Below are 15,235 nucleotides of genomic sequence, written 5' to 3'. Positions count from 1 at the left end.
ATGCAACATATTTCAGCTGAAGTCGCAGTAAAATACGTCCTATGAGGGTTTGACTGTTTTTGGCATACGATATTTCCAGCCATGGCTATGACAGAACAATCGGTAAGGATCTACTGGGTAAACTCTACCGTCACAGACACACCCACCACTGTCCTAGCCTCTACCAGTCTCCGCGGGTCGCTGGGAAAATAGTAGAAATTGGCCAAATAGAGTCAATTGTTTGAAGGGAGTCGGCTACGGAGAGAGGGTCCAATAGGCAACCCTAGAATGGGAATATTATCCTCCATGGCCAAAGTCCCCCGGCAAATGTTCTCTCTATTTCCGACGCGGTTAGTCTGGTAGAGACTATCACTGTAGTAAGAGTGTCCACAATTTGCTGTCGTCATCCTGTCTTACCACGCATGTGTCAGGGAACTTATTAATTACCTGTGCGTTTGATAAGTGCAGCTGAAATGCACTGCGCTGTCCTGGGTCTAAGACGTCGCCAAGACAGGATTGGACGTCGCTCTGGTGTGGCACACAGCTCTCAACAAACTTCAGTCCGGACAAGGTTGTATACTGCCGCAGACCCTCCAAACCTCCTGACGTCGTGACGTCGGGGCCACCCTGAAGTACTGAATAAACGAACAAAATGTCATGTTTCTATGTCGTATGGAATATAGGGACGTATAGTTAGTTTAGGAGTAACGTTGATTTTTTGACCTCGTCATATTTGAATGTAAGGTTGTCGAAGCTTTTCAGCAAGAGTTTTGAATACGATAGTCAGTCAAGTTTGCATTTCTGGTAGTTTTGTTGTAGTTTTAGGTTTAAATTCCAGGATACTTTTACACAGGCAAACTTTTAATGTCGTCAATGTTAAATGTCTGTGAATACAAAGAAATTACAACGACTCACAGTTGAAATTGAACGACATCTCGCCACACCCCGTGTCTGTGATGGAGGCGATGCTGAAGCACAGGACCATCGATACCTTAGTCGGGTCCTGGACGTACCGGGACAGCAAATTTTCCTGCAATTTTGATTAAAAAAGAAATGAAAGTATATTATTTGTATTATTCTGTAGCGTGTATGAAAAATGTTGATACAGGCGCATATGTATGCCTTTTTTATGCACAATTTTCTCATTTTTACTCATCAAAATTTTCTTTCTCAACTAACTAAATGAAAGTTACCGGCCAACCACGTCGCCACCTAGGGTCAAGAGACAATGTGATTGGTTAGCAGTGTTAACAGGAGGAAGCCGAGTATCTGATTGGCTGACAGCTAACTGGCCCATTCTCCAAGCAGATGTTTCGGTTGGGGGGCTAGTAGTGGTCGCGATTTTAACGCCTCCCTCTCTCCACGTTAAAAATCGCGGCCACTCCTTACTCTCCAAGCAGAGGAGAGGTTGAACAAGGCAAGCTTCTTTTGTATGTTATCGTTTAACCATACCTGGATAAACCGTTGAAACTCCCCACTTTGGCAGGACCGCAGAAAGCGCAAACGTTCCTCTGGATCTTTGGACAGTTCAAAGTCGAGGAGGACACAGCCTTCTTTAGCAGTTTTCAACTACGCAGGTAGAAGAACAGAAATTTTTTACATGAACTTAAGCCATACGCAAACATAACAAAAAGAATAATATTCTTATGTTTATGAACTCATAAAGTATACCATGGATTATGATAGTGAATAGAAAGTTTTGTGTTACCTGTGTGCCGAATTCTTTGAGACCACTGACAAGGTCTTTACACTTGTCTTCATCCTGTAGGTCGCTCACCATCTCTTGTTCTTTTTGTGGGTCCTCCAAGTTCATAAGCAACCGCATGATGCCTGAACATGCGATGTAAAACAATTTAGATTAAACTAATTGAACATCTTGATTCATTGATTATTATATTCCCTTAATCTGAACATTTACTAGAATATGAAAATAACATATGCACGTTTTTTAACGTTAACACATGTTTTTGTGGTCAACTGAAAATCAGTGTCGAAGGATAATTATGATGTTGATGATAATGATAAGAATTTAATTTAACTGAAGTGTTAACGTTAAATATACTTTTTTTTACTTCGGTTTTTGACTGACAAGGACGACGTGGCACTGCACTCAAGTTTTTTTGATAACTTATATTAACAGTGCCACGTACAGATAACAACGCACCATTTTTATTTTTATACACCTGGGCGAAGTGAGGAAAGTCGTGTTAAGTGCCTTTCCCAAGGGCACAACATCGGTGGCGTCAGGGGGATTCGAACTCGGGACCTCTTGGTTCTGAGTCGAACACCCTGCCGTTACGCCACACGACCCCACGATTGATTAGGCTGTACCTTGATTCAGACCATCAAATTTTCCTCCAAATTGTTGTTCATGATGCTGTGTGGAGTTGATGATGTTCTGGTTCCCAAACTGGACATTGTTGCAGTTGTTCATGGTGATGTTGAAGACGCACCCTGCTGGCGGAGATGGGGATCCTCCTTGCGGTGGGGAGCCGGCAGCTGACCCTAACGCATTCATAAACTGGGCGAATGCGGCTGCATATGGAGGAACTTGCGATCCAGATGCAGATGCTGAAGATGGGGGAGTATGCTGTCGCACATCCGGTTTAGGGGTTTTGGACTCCTGAGCAACGGTACAAGCGCTACCTTCTGCCCCGATTTTGTAGCTGTCGGCCCCGTCACGAAGATTACAAGTTGCGGTGCTGATGACACGTTCATTACCAGAAGCAGTTCCAACCTCATCAGGCGACGGCGGCACACATTGTGCGTCTTCCATTGTTCGTGCTGTCTCTACAAACTCGTTAGCCTCTTCCTCTATGCCTTCACAGCGAGACTTGTCTTCTTGAATGTGTCTTCGAAACTGTTTCTGGTTGTTTTGCTGATTCCCGTCAATCTTCGCGATCGGTACCACATTCTTTTTGCACACGTCTTCCGAAGATTTTCGTGCCTGTGAATTTGATTTAGCCGCATGCGCATTCGTTACAGTTGACTGTTTCGCGTCAATGTTTTCTGTGTTATCATGTGATTCTTCAAACACGCCCTCTGGCGACTTGCGGTGGATATTGTCCTCTGACCGTGTCCGAGCAATGCGGTTTTGCCACGAGTTAGCGTCCAAAACTTTAAGTGACTGGCTTCTCCTTAGTTTCAATTTGGCAGGATATGGTGCAACATTATCATTTTCGTCAAAGGTTTTTGACTGGATTGCCGACATGGAAAGGGACCGCCCCCTGCCTTTGTTTTGGATAGTTCCATTTCCTGTAGTCACAAGTTCCACTGGATAGCCTGTCATTGCTGTATAAGATGTATATATATTTCTCGGCAATCAAATTAATAAGGCTTTTGAATATTGTTTTCCCACTTCACATTCAATATTTACAGATGTCATTAAAGTCCTGAGAACGCCACTGGTTGTTGGCTTGATTTTGAGGAACGGTGCGCTATGTTTACTTAAGCCAATACTAGTGTCTTCAAGATGGAATGTCGGCAGTTACACATTTCATTTGTGACGTTTATACGTTCTTTCTTCCTCCACATTTGACGGGATCCTGCAATTCAATGAATAATTTGAATAAATTAATTCGACTAAGCGATACAACCGTATATAGTAAATGATAACAATAAAGACTCCATTGTATTTGCAATACATTTAAAAAAGATATATATATATATACCATTAGGCTCGCCCCTGAGGCGTCGCCAAAAACACTGCAACATCTTCGTGAAGCACTATATAGCAAATCTAAAAAAAAAAAAAACTAAAAAAAAGTCGAACTTACAAATACATCAAGTCCACAATGGCAATGCTGTATCGTAGAACTGAGGACGTTATATGTTATATCAAACATCCCTCGTCGTGGGTAACTGTAATGTTTTCAAATAGACGAACTTTAATATTCATATGCCTCGCAACAGAGACACGCGCCGACGATACAAATATTTACAGACAAGGGTTCCCAAGAACTGATACGTTGCCAATTTTTTGCTTTGGAAACAGTGCGACCCTACCTTTTCTTAGTATCCCACATTTGATATTCAGCACTCTTTTGAAACTGACCAGGAAATGTCCTTGGTATAGGAACTAGAACAGTGCAAGGTGTTTTTTTTTTCACAAAGCCTCTCGAAAACCGCCTTATAGAACGACATTATTGATATGGATCATCGAAAGAACATCCGTCCTTAATTGAAATCTCAGTAATGTTGACATTGTTATTGAAAAAAGATGATTTGGAATCAAAGAAAATGTTCTACCTTCCCCCCTGATCCTTCAGATAATGGAACAGTCTGGGGTGCGTACGTCATTAGACCGTACCACTTCTGTATTGAGTGGGTGGTATGTTTACAATGGGTGGCCCATGTTTACATAAATATCAAGATGACTCACGATCTTTCCCTTTCAACTTTAACTAGAATGGAAGTACAGATTTTTCTCGTTGCTTATGCAAATTCAGTCCCAATTTGCATAATTTACAATTCATTGTGTACATCTCAGTCTAAGCTACCTGCATAGTAAATAACATTAAAATCGGTCGCTCCTTTCTTCAGTTATTCTCCTTAGAAGATTTTAACAAATACGGCATTGCAGTTCCAGTGACACATACCAGGGGGCCCAAAATCGACCTTGACATTTCTCCCCCCAACACCTACCCACATACCAAATATCATTACAATCCATCTAGACGTTCTTCAGTTATGCTGACTTTAAGCATCCGGAGAGACACACATGCACACGCTCAAACACACACGCAAACGCACTCAAAACAATATCCTCATGAAAAAGTATTTTTTCATGGAGATGATAACTTGAATGTACTAGTAGTAAAAATGGGGTACCTTTGTGTATACAGCCATATAAACACCGGAAAATCATATCAGCACATATGCAACCCAAATGTATACAAATATGAAATTCCGCCGTAATGCATTGTTCTATGACATATCATCATTCTACCAGATAAGGATAAGTACAGCATAGTTTACATTTAGTATCATTCACCTTGAATTTTCATGAATTTTCACTCTAGCAGAACATATTAGTATCAAATGTTATCTGAAAATTTTACATACGGACCGATACAAATACGATGAAGATATTGCAATTTTATATCACCTAGGATCATCCATATTTCTTGGTAATATCCTGTCCATTTCTTTCTCTTTTTCAAAGCACTGCAATGTCAACGGCATTCAACTCTGTAAACACACCCGCAATCATTTTGAAATGGAATATTCGGTTGCTATGGCCCCAAGCAACGTGACTCATGATTTTTGAACCGTGTTGTTGAAAACATCCCAATGCACCTTGCCCTTGCAACCTATCACCCAATAAACGTAGATCGACACGATTAAAGGAGTCAAGTTCGTAGTAATTTGATATGCCACAAAGTCTACAATGAAATACACTGCCTATTTCGGCTTTTTTAAAATCTAAAATGACACATAATATAAATTCCGTAGAATCCACCAGACATCGCAGTTAGTTCAAAACAACATCAAGTTGTGATCGTGAATAGATGTAATTAAAGGGGAAAATCACCAAGCAGATATCGAGGGAAAATATAATGGCGGCTTTTTCTATTAAACCGCCACTGAAAAAGCCAGGCAGCCACTGAAAACGTCAAGAAATTGCCCTTCTCACATCTGCTTTGAGATTCAGTTAAAGTGCAACATGAAACCACGGCGGTAAATTCTCAGTACATTCAAGACCTGTCTAGCTGGCATAGTACAGGCCCGCCCGCGTGTCATTTTTGAACGCATGACTCAACAATGACCTAGTGGTGATCGCGGAATGACATTTATGGCAAAGAATGCATTCACAGCCATATTATATATTACATGTATGTGTTTTTGAAGACAGCACACTGTACCTTGTCCTTGTGACCTTTCACTCAATAAACTAGACACGGTGAACTATGGAGTCAAGTGCGCAGTAATTATATTTGCCACAAAGTCTGCAATGAAATACAACTAGCTAATTCGACTGTTAAAAAACTCGAAAATGACTACAAAATCATTAGAATCCATCACATAACTCAGTTAGATACTAACTATAACACCAACTTTGTGATTGTGGATAGATTAACATATTCTCCAAACAGAGGTTTCGGTCAAGTGGGGTAGGAGTGTCTGGAATTTTTAACGTTTCTATCCCTTCACCTCTGCCACCAAATGTAAATTCATATGAAGGGATCGGAGAGAAATGTTAAAAATCCCGGACACTTCTACTCGACCGAAACCTCTGCTTGGAGAATAAGATTAACAGTGATAATCTCCTGAAGTAGATTGTGGGAAAGACTATCATAGCTACTTTTTCTAAATGCTTCTAAAGCCGGGCAGTCACAAAAAGTCCAGAAATTGCCCTCCCAACATCTGCTTGGAGACTCAGTAAAAGCGCAACAGGAAACCACGGCGGTAAATTCTCAGTACATTCAAGACTTGTCAAGCTGGCATAGTACAGGCAGTGTGCCCGCACACGCGTGTCATTTTTTCACGCATGACTCAACAAAAGTGATCGCAGAATCTATGGCAAAGAATGCATTCACAGCCATATTATATATTGCATGTATATGTTTTTGAAAACAGTACACTGTACCTTGTCCTTGTGACCTATCACCATATAAAACAGATACACAGTCAAATACGCAGTAGTTTTGTATGGTGCAAATTACATTATATAGCTATTTCCTTCTAGACTATACATGTATATGAACAAGACAATAGCAATCATCCTACCTACATTCCGGACACAGTGATTTCTTCGAATAAGAGGTAAATCAGCTTAAAGTTTGCTTAAATATTAGGGCGGCGCAGTTACGTCACACAAAAACAAACACAACGCCCTGTCTACGCGGGACTTCCTGGTCGCTGCCATGTTTAATAAATGTTTGCATAAAATCTAGACACTATGTTGAAATCAGTTACTTTGTACTACTCTAAGACTTCAATATGCCATAGATTTTAAGGATCTAATTATAACCACGTCCACACATCATGATTCATTCGAAATTTGGCACGATCTCCAAACAAAATATTTGCTCTACTCACCCTGTCACCGAGCGATTTGGCTTGAGAGCTTGGTAGACTTCACGGAACGGCGAAAACTTGATCTTATCTTGGCAAGAAGTTCAGCAAATGACAGTGGCACACAGTTCCCAGTACTACAATACTACTAAAACAACTTAAAAGGCCACACTGGACAGACACTGGTCATTTCACATAGAACACGGACAGTCTAGACACGACACAACCACACTACGACGCTTACTACAGTCTGTTTACCGCGCGCCAGCTACAGTCACGAGACGCTGTCGCAAACGGGGATTCCCCGAAGCCGGAAAGTCCCAGACGACCAAACAAGTAGCTGTTAATAGTCTTAGAAGCATATTTGTTACATGTCGGCCAGGTGTTTTGAATGAGGGAAACGCGAGGGGGAATTTCCTGACCCAATAATGAGTATTTGAGTGCGTGTTTATAAATTTACCGCGTGTCAATAATGACCTGACAGTAAATATTGTAACGTTATGTCCATGGATTTACGTTTGGTTTTAGAAACTACTTTCAAATTTCATCTTCACGTTTAACAGAATACCGTCTTACTTTACTTTATTCTTATAGTTGTAAAAAGCAGAATACCTAAGATATTCGGTGTGTTGTTTTGGGACGATATTTTCGCATGAATGCCTTTAAATTGGGAGGATTAGTCCACCTACGCACTACGGTTGACTCATAGAAACGAAACCTTTGATAGAAACCCTGGGCAAGACACTGCTATCAAGTTAACAAATTTTACAAACGTCTCGGAAATAGAAAGAAACAAACAAACAAACAAGCAACCAAACAGACGTAGAAAACTTGTCAACAGAGTGATTCACAACGAGTACATGTATAACAGGTGGTTGAATCCATGACCTTTTATCGCCCCATATTTCAATGGTCTGGTCCAGTATCCGTATCCGGTTAACGTCAACATGGCGTCGATGAGCAAAGAAGAATACCTGAAACGGTATTTATCGGGCCCAACCGAAGAAACGAAGAAGAAAAAGAAGAAAGCTAAAGTGAAATCTAAGACAAGGTAAAGATTGGGTCATTTTGTGTGAATATTTGCTCCGCAGGAATTCTTTTGCCGTTCGTACAAGCCTCTGAAGTCTGATTGCACGCGGAAGCTCATGCGCGATCAGTGCTGTGGGAGGGGGGCATCATTTGCAGACCTCTGTCCTAAATTTATTTATAGGCTACCAAGGCTACCCGTAGCCTCATACCCAGAATTTCTTGATAAAGGGAATCTCCAATAGCTGTACCTCTCCATTTTCTTTTCTGTATCATGGCAAATCTTCTTTTCTTGAGTAATCGTCGTGCTTTGTCTGAGACAACTTGCTAGTAACTTTAACAGACACAAGATAGAAGACGCCATGCTCGATTTACTACTGCTAGTGCAACTACAAGCCAAGTACATCGGGTTACCAAAACTCTTCTTGATAAGTGTGTTGGGTTCTTTTGGGTGCATAAGTTTGGCACCCGAAGCTTCCTCTATACATGGAGCCGAAAGCTTTATATAACCATTAAAAAGGGCTAGATTATATGTCAATGAAAGTTAGACATCCAGGTAATAAGATACATTTGTATGCTAAATAGCAATTACTCAAGCGACTTGATATGATTCTTAATGGTCATTTTGATTGGCGGCTAAATTATATGTTAGTATTGTTACCCCCTCCCCACACCATGCCCAGACATTGCCACTGTTACTCTGCCGCTGTGCAAATATCACTATGAAATCTACAGTATTATCTACAAGTTAGTAGTGCAACCTATGTGTAGCATTTCCAAGAATGACGATAACTAACATGTACTAAAACAGACATTTATTCCCCACAGTATCCGTATAGTAGACGACGATGTTGACTGGCGTGCCATCGCCCCGGATGTGAATGAAGAACCAGAGGCTCTGGACATAGAGGAGGAAAAACCATCCGTGAGTGTTTTACACCAGTTTTGTATGGCTATCTTCAATTGATACACTAAATGAATATGAATAACTCATTTTGCTTTGCTTTTCGGTGTGGAATATGTAGATGCTGCTATCTGGCTTCCATTGTGTTGGACAGTTGATAGTGGTATTTAGGACTAGTAATATGTCATTCTTTTGTTGCCATATATATATATATATATATATATATATATATATATATAGCCTGTGTTTACACAATCTCTCACTGCCTGGGGTTAATAACCCGTTCTGAGGAGCGGTAACTGTTGGGCCAGCCACTAGGAGTATGATTTAGTCAGGCTTGTTGCTATAGACTATGTACTTACTAGTAGTAGTATTGTCGCCATGAGCCTATGGAAGCATATTCGCAAAATTGTGATGGCAAAATGAAGTTTGTCACATTTTAAAAGGAACAAAAATTAGGGACTGAGGTTATCAATGAAGACACACCAGTTAGTAAGTTACTTTGATTATTGCACAGGACCCAGTAAAACTAAGGTTGTTGTTGTGAATTGTCGTTGTCAGGTTGCCGGGGTGATTGATGAGAGACCAGAGGAGGAGGTTCAGCTGGAGGCCTTCAGACAGAGCGAGAAGTGGAGGCTCATGGGAAAAGATGGTATTTTTTTTTGAAAACTCCAAAAAAGTTACTAGTACATTTTGATTGTAGACTTTTCTATTCACTCACTTTTCTATTCACTCACTTTTCTATTGCAGTTGAATAATTTGATCTAATACTACAGGGCTCCAGGACCCGTCCCTCTGTCTCAGGACAGAAATTTGCTTGTTTGGACGGAAAAAAAAGTAACTTTATCACATAAAAATTGATGAAAATAGATTTTGTTAGCTTAAAATGCCAGAGTTAACAACAAAGTTAACAACATGGACTCCCAAACAATGAATAGGACAACAACAAAATCTAAAGATGGAGACAGCCCTGCTATACCCTACATAATACATTTGAAGGTCAAGTCCTCTCTGATTTTAGCCATTTATGTTTGACAGGCAAGAACAAGTCAGGGAAAGGTGGATTTCACAGTGTCAACAGTCCAAGCCAATCACCAAGAAGAAGATATGATTCTGGCAGTGACCAATCACCACCAAGGAGGCAGAGAAATGACTCAGACTCTGACCAATCACCTCCCAGGAAAGGGAGACAGCAGTCAGACAGTGACCAATCACCAGCAAGAAGGAAAAGACATGACTCTGACCAATCACCACCAAGGAGAAAGAGGCATGACTCTGACCAATCGCCTCCCAGGAAAAGAAAACCTCATTCAGACAGTGACCAATCACCACCAAGGAGGAAAAGACATGATTCTGACCAATCACCTCCCAGAAAAAGAAGGCGTGACCATGGTGCTGACCAATCAGCAAAGAGAAGAAGGCATGATTCAGATGATGATCTGTCTCCACCCAGGGGAAGAGCTGGATCTGATGAAGACTTGTCCCCACCAAGAAGGTACATGTAGTGGCCACGCCTCAGTTTTATCATTTATTTATTTTGATTCATAACTTACTATACTTAATATTGCACCCCTTTGAAGTGTGAAAGTGAAAGGGCTACTTAATTTGTATATAAATGTTCATATGTAAAGAAAATAAACTTGTTTCATGCGAAGCAGCAGCAAATTCTGTTAATGCTAGATCATACACATATGCATGTAGTACCAACATATGAATTATGATAATTCAAGCATACTAGTGTGACGACAAAAAATAGACAGTCGATTTTCATCAAATTGAGCATAACTTCCCCACTGCATCACTTGTACATAGCTCACTTCACAGTATACACCTGTACTACAATGTACATACTTTTTATAACTACATGTATAATCTTTACGTTTCTCCAGACGCCAGAGACACGACTCCGATTCGGACCTGTCCCCTCCGAGACATTCCCGCGCCGGCTCTGACCAGTCGCCGCCCAGACAGAAACCCTCGGACGGAAGAAGAAAGGACAAACAACAGAAGAAGTCTGACCAGTTGGAGATGGGTACCGGCCTGAGTGGTAAGAGAGCTGGACTTCAGGATGCCCAGTCACTCAGGGAGGAGACTAAGATGATGAAGGCCAAGGAGAAGGCTATGTTTGATCAGATGAATGAGGAGGTAAGAACTACCCCAAAAAACTTCACAGTGGACAAGACAGCAGTTTAACGGTGCACAACAAAAAGTAGTGCGCGACAAAAAGTGACGAAAGGGTTTCGAGGGGCTGGGTTTGAGTTCACATTTCTCATAATGTACTTCGAACTGATATAAGATACTAGCATGGCTGAAAAGCGTATGAATTGGTGTGTTTTCGGTGAAAATTGCGTTTCGGTCCGAGCTGTATTTCCGGATATCCATCTGCACTGATAGTGAAATGTCCCTTGGACCGAGATTGACCTTTGTTGCGTTCTGTGGGTGATGTTGACATGTCTCATGCCGTGGATGATTAAAGAAATTCAAGTACTAGCATTTTCTTTATAATTGGCTCGATTATACACTAGGTTTTCCTCTTTCTGACAACATCAGTCGTTACTGCTGCTAAATTTTTTTCTACGAGTTTTATCCTACGAGAAAATGCCAAATTTTGCTTATCATTTTTGACGTGAAAGTTATGATTTTTTCTTATAATTTACCAAAATTAGAGAGGTTGAAGAAACAAAACTCAGTTGGTCTTGTAGCGGAAGGGATAGGCTTTCACCCCATACACGGTTGATTTACTTCGGAATAATTCCTTGGAAGAGACAATACCTCCAATTGAAACCCCAAATAAACTGGGATGTGCTCCCTGAATCATGATTGTATTGTTTTTCTACATGCACATACCAGCATTGCTCAAGATACATGTACATATTATATAATAGTCAAACAACAAAGCATGCATTCTTAATTAGAAAAGTCCTTGATCCATCAAGTGTTAAAGATATATCAAACCTCAATTTCTACTGGTGCCCATCTCATTTTACTGTCAGTTCATTTAAGTTTCAACTTTGCGGTGACTGAATTTCGTGATAGGAGGGCAAAGGAGACATTATTTTGAGATTTGGTTGTAAGCTACCTTAGGTAATACAATGGAAGATAGAACTTGCTCTGTGACAGTGCGACGATGCAAACATAAGACCTTCGCAAATATTTCACAATTTACAGTATTGTAAGCAATTATTCTTACCGTAACTATAGTTGTCTATACAAACTATTGATACACTATGTGCTCGCAGTTTGATGATGGTCTGTTTTTATCGTGTTTGCCAGGTGTCTGGTAAGAATGCGGAGACCGTGTACCGCGAGAAGGGACGTAAACGTGACCTGAAGGCGGAGAAGATAAAGGAGCGAGAGGAAGAGAACAAGGCGCGGGAAGAACAGGAGAAATACATGGAGTGGGGACGAGGGTAAGGTCTTCTTTTTACACTAATAAACCGTTTCAGAACAATGACTAACAACATGAGTTTAAAGATCTCATACATGTACTTCCCCGTACTATCCCCCAGTGGAATACCCTGCCTGGCACGGTTGCGACGGCTCCCACCGTTGAGTCGTTCCGTTCCAGGCTGGAGGCCTGCCCGCCTTAGCCCGGGACCTCAACTCCCACCTTACTTTACCCCTAAAGGGGCTATTTGGGGGTATCAAAATGTAGATGTAGATGTACATTGTATGTTACGCAATGGCTTAGTTAGTAGAGTGTTCGCCTTGCACACGGTAGGTCGTGAGTTCGAACCCCGGCCAGGTCATACCAAAGACTCTAAAAATGGTACATACTGCTTTCTCTATGATCTACTTAGCACTCAGCATTTGGGAAAAGAGTATTGTATGGAACTTAAACACACATCACTGCCAACAGACCAGCCCCCTGCTGTAGTGACTTGCACGAATGTGTGGCCCAAGGGTTACAGAAATGGAGATGGGCACCACCCCTATGCATCTTATCAAGATGCCTGGGATACTTTAACTTTATGTCTTGGTGAATTGTAGTTCGTGAATCATGCAGCTTTTCATTAACATTACGATGTGTCCATAATTGAATTGTTACAAATTGTAAAACTGTTCCTTTTTTCTTTCTTCAGAGTTGCCCAGACCAAGGAGCAAGAAGCGAACATAGCGGACCATCTGAAGGAGATGGACAAGCCGCTGGCCCGTTACCGTGACGACCAGGACCTGGACAAAATGCTGAAGGAGCAGGACAGGGAGGGAGACCCAATGTTAGCCTTCTTGAGCAAGAAGAAGAGTAAAGGCAAGGATGGAAAAGGTATGTGTTACTTTGAGACAACGCTTAGTAGTAGTAGTAGTACATGCACAGGCCAGAACTGGCCCTTGCTTAGGGTTATACCGCCCTTTTTACGGGGTGACATACCCTTTCGTCGGCTGTCGTACAAGACGGTCATGCGCCAGTTCTCCCGTCCGGGTGAATGGTGTAAATCACCGTATGGCTGATACGAGACGGAGGTTCGCCAGGCCTCCATCCGGGTGATTTGTAGTGAATCACCAATCCCAGACTGAAGGACCATTGCACACCGGGGCATGCCCCTACTCTTTTTCGAAAGGTGTGGTGGGTTCTTTTATGTCTCCCCAAACACTTGACCTCCATTTAACGTCCTATCCGAGGGACGTCCCTAACCCTAGATGAGCTAGGTACTCATTTACACCTGAGTGAAGTGAGGAAAGTCGTGTTAAATACCTTTCCCAGGGGCACAACGTCGGGGCGCAAGTTCGGACATGTCTCTGGGCACAACCCGGGATAAGACATTTTAAACAACATTTTAGGCTGTGATATACCCGGACAGTTCTCTCGATCATCTTGCAATTTTTAAGGATAGATTTTCAGACAAAGAATATTGTGTGAATTTTGTAAGTTGTATTACTTGTTGTAATATCTGATGACCCTCGGGTGATCAATGAATTCAGCCAAAGCTCGTGGACTGTGTGATAGAGGATTTATTCTCTTCTCCAAGAAGACTATGTTTTCCGTTACGCCAGCTGTTGGGTGGGTCTATATGTATGTATGTCAAGAGCATAACTCAAGAAACCTTTGATGGATCTTCATGATTTTTGTCTCTGCTTTTACAGTAATTTCTCATCTCTTTTTACCTTTCCAGAGAGGCCGCGATACAACGGGCCTGCCCCTCCCCCGAACAGGTTCAACCTCTGGCCAGGCTACCGGTGGGATGGAGTGGACCGGTCCAACGGTTTCGAGAAACGCTTCTTCCAGGCACAGGCCAATAAGAGAGCAGTTAAGGACGAAGCGTACAAATGGAGCGTGGAAGACATGTAGAGAAACGTTCACTTGATACAACTGTTTTACTTAGCCCACATATTACCTGTAAACATATCATAATTGATGCATGTATTATGCAGTCAAAAGTGCCCAAGAAGACCACTCAGGGGACTGATAAAATATGGTCTATGTGGACAGGTGGTTACTGTAGACAGGATTCTTAAAGGCACCCAGAGCATTTTATGAGGCTTGAAAACTGAAAATATTCTAGTTGCAGCTGTAATCTTTATGAAATTGACATTTAAGCTGCAAAAAAATGCCCATCTCCGTCAAAATGTAGAAATGCAAAATGAAAACATGAAAATGCAAATATTTGACGGACATGCAGTCACTGTCTCATTGGTCCAACTAATTGTGATAGACAGGATCAGTCTATTAGGGCCTGGATTTTCTATCAGTTCTCACCACACAACGACATTGTATCTTTGCTTCTCTAATGTCGATATGTAATGGTAAAGTGTTTCAAACTTACTATGTGTAGGAATGACTAGAAATTGGAGTTGTTTTTATTCAAGTTTCAAGCCTCATAAAATGCTCTGGATGCCTTTGAAGTTTAATGTTTGTGTCAATGGGAAAAATTATCTAAGGGACCACCAAAAAGTGGTCACATTGGCCTGGTGGTCCTTATGTAGAGGTGGTCACTTGTACAGGTTTGACTGTACCTCTGGCATACTGCAAGTAAAACAGTGTTACTGGTGACTGTACAATGTCATATATTATTCAAAATTTTGAAAAATGCCAAAATTCACATATTTTCGCAACTGTACAGCTTGTTTTTATTAAGTCTTGTTGTTTTCTTGTTGTGTTGACGTATTTGTACCAAATTTCATTTTATAAGCAACATTTTCTGGACAACCCACAATTAATATGATAATGAGTGTAAAACAGTTTTGCCAAATGTTTTGTTGAAAATGTCCCATAGCTAAACAGTCATAGGGGCATCCGTGAATAGTTTCATCAGGTTGGTAAGTCACTGAATAAAGATACTCTTTTAACACAACCAAGAGATTTATTCCACC

The 15,235-nt window shown here is 41.2% G+C and overlaps 2 protein-coding genes across 2 annotated transcripts; one reads left to right on the top strand and one right to left on the bottom strand.

Moving 5' to 3' along the window:
* Positions 1–153: 153 nt before the first annotated feature.
* LOC136444283 (uncharacterized) lies at positions 154–7,214 on the bottom strand. Its single transcript, XM_066441796.1, has 7 exons — positions 7,029–7,214; positions 2,311–3,524; positions 1,688–1,809; positions 1,432–1,548; positions 895–1,009; positions 427–614; positions 154–180 (listed from the first exon to the last, which is right to left on the bottom strand). The coding sequence occupies exons 2-7, from the start codon at positions 3,266–3,268 to the stop codon at positions 154–156; spliced, it is 1,527 nt and encodes a 508-aa protein (XP_066297893.1). The 5' UTR covers positions 3,269–3,524; positions 7,029–7,214.
* Positions 7,215–7,909: 695 nt separating this feature from the next.
* LOC136444638 (BUD13 homolog) lies at positions 7,910–14,502 on the top strand. The gene is made up of 8 exons (XM_066442288.1): positions 7,910–8,047; positions 8,851–8,947; positions 9,488–9,578; positions 9,965–10,421; positions 10,816–11,071; positions 12,200–12,336; positions 13,009–13,190; positions 14,038–14,502. Exons 1-8 carry the CDS (start codon positions 7,944–7,946, stop codon positions 14,211–14,213), a joined length of 1,500 nt encoding a protein of 499 aa, XP_066298385.1. The 5' UTR covers positions 7,910–7,943; the 3' UTR covers positions 14,214–14,502.
* The last annotated feature ends 733 nt before the right edge of the window (positions 14,503–15,235 follow it).

The sequence above is a fragment of the Branchiostoma lanceolatum genome, chromosome 11 (assembly GCF_035083965.1).
Source record: "Branchiostoma lanceolatum isolate klBraLanc5 chromosome 11, klBraLanc5.hap2, whole genome shotgun sequence".
Classification (NCBI taxonomy): domain Eukaryota; kingdom Metazoa; phylum Chordata; class Leptocardii; order Amphioxiformes; family Branchiostomatidae; genus Branchiostoma; species Branchiostoma lanceolatum.
The sequence above is the reverse complement of the archived record's forward strand: the minus strand, read 5'-3'. Positions and strand labels throughout refer to the sequence as shown.

Bases quoted from the DNA above. Each gene is read 5' to 3' on its own strand.
- LOC136444283 (XM_066441796.1), bottom strand. From the start codon at position 3,268: ATGACAGGCTATCCAGTGGAACTTGTGACTACAGGAAATGGAACTATC. The intron at 1,010-1,431 runs GTATGGTTAAAC...TCAAAATTGCAG, and splicing joins AGTTTCAACGGTTTATCCAG to GAAAATTTGCTGTCCCGGTA. The intron at 615-894 runs GTGAGTCGTTGT...TCGTTTATTCAG, and splicing joins GATGTCGTTCAATTTCAACT to TACTTCAGGGTGGCCCCGAC.
- LOC136444638 (XM_066442288.1), top strand. From the start codon at position 7,944: ATGGCGTCGATGAGCAAAGAAGAATACCTGAAACGGTATTTATCGGGC. The intron at 8,948-9,487 runs GTGAGTGTTTTA...TGTCGTTGTCAG, and splicing joins TAGAGGAGGAAAAACCATCC to GTTGCCGGGGTGATTGATGA. The intron at 10,422-10,815 runs GTACATGTAGTG...ACGTTTCTCCAG, and splicing joins GACTTGTCCCCACCAAGAAG to ACGCCAGAGACACGACTCCG.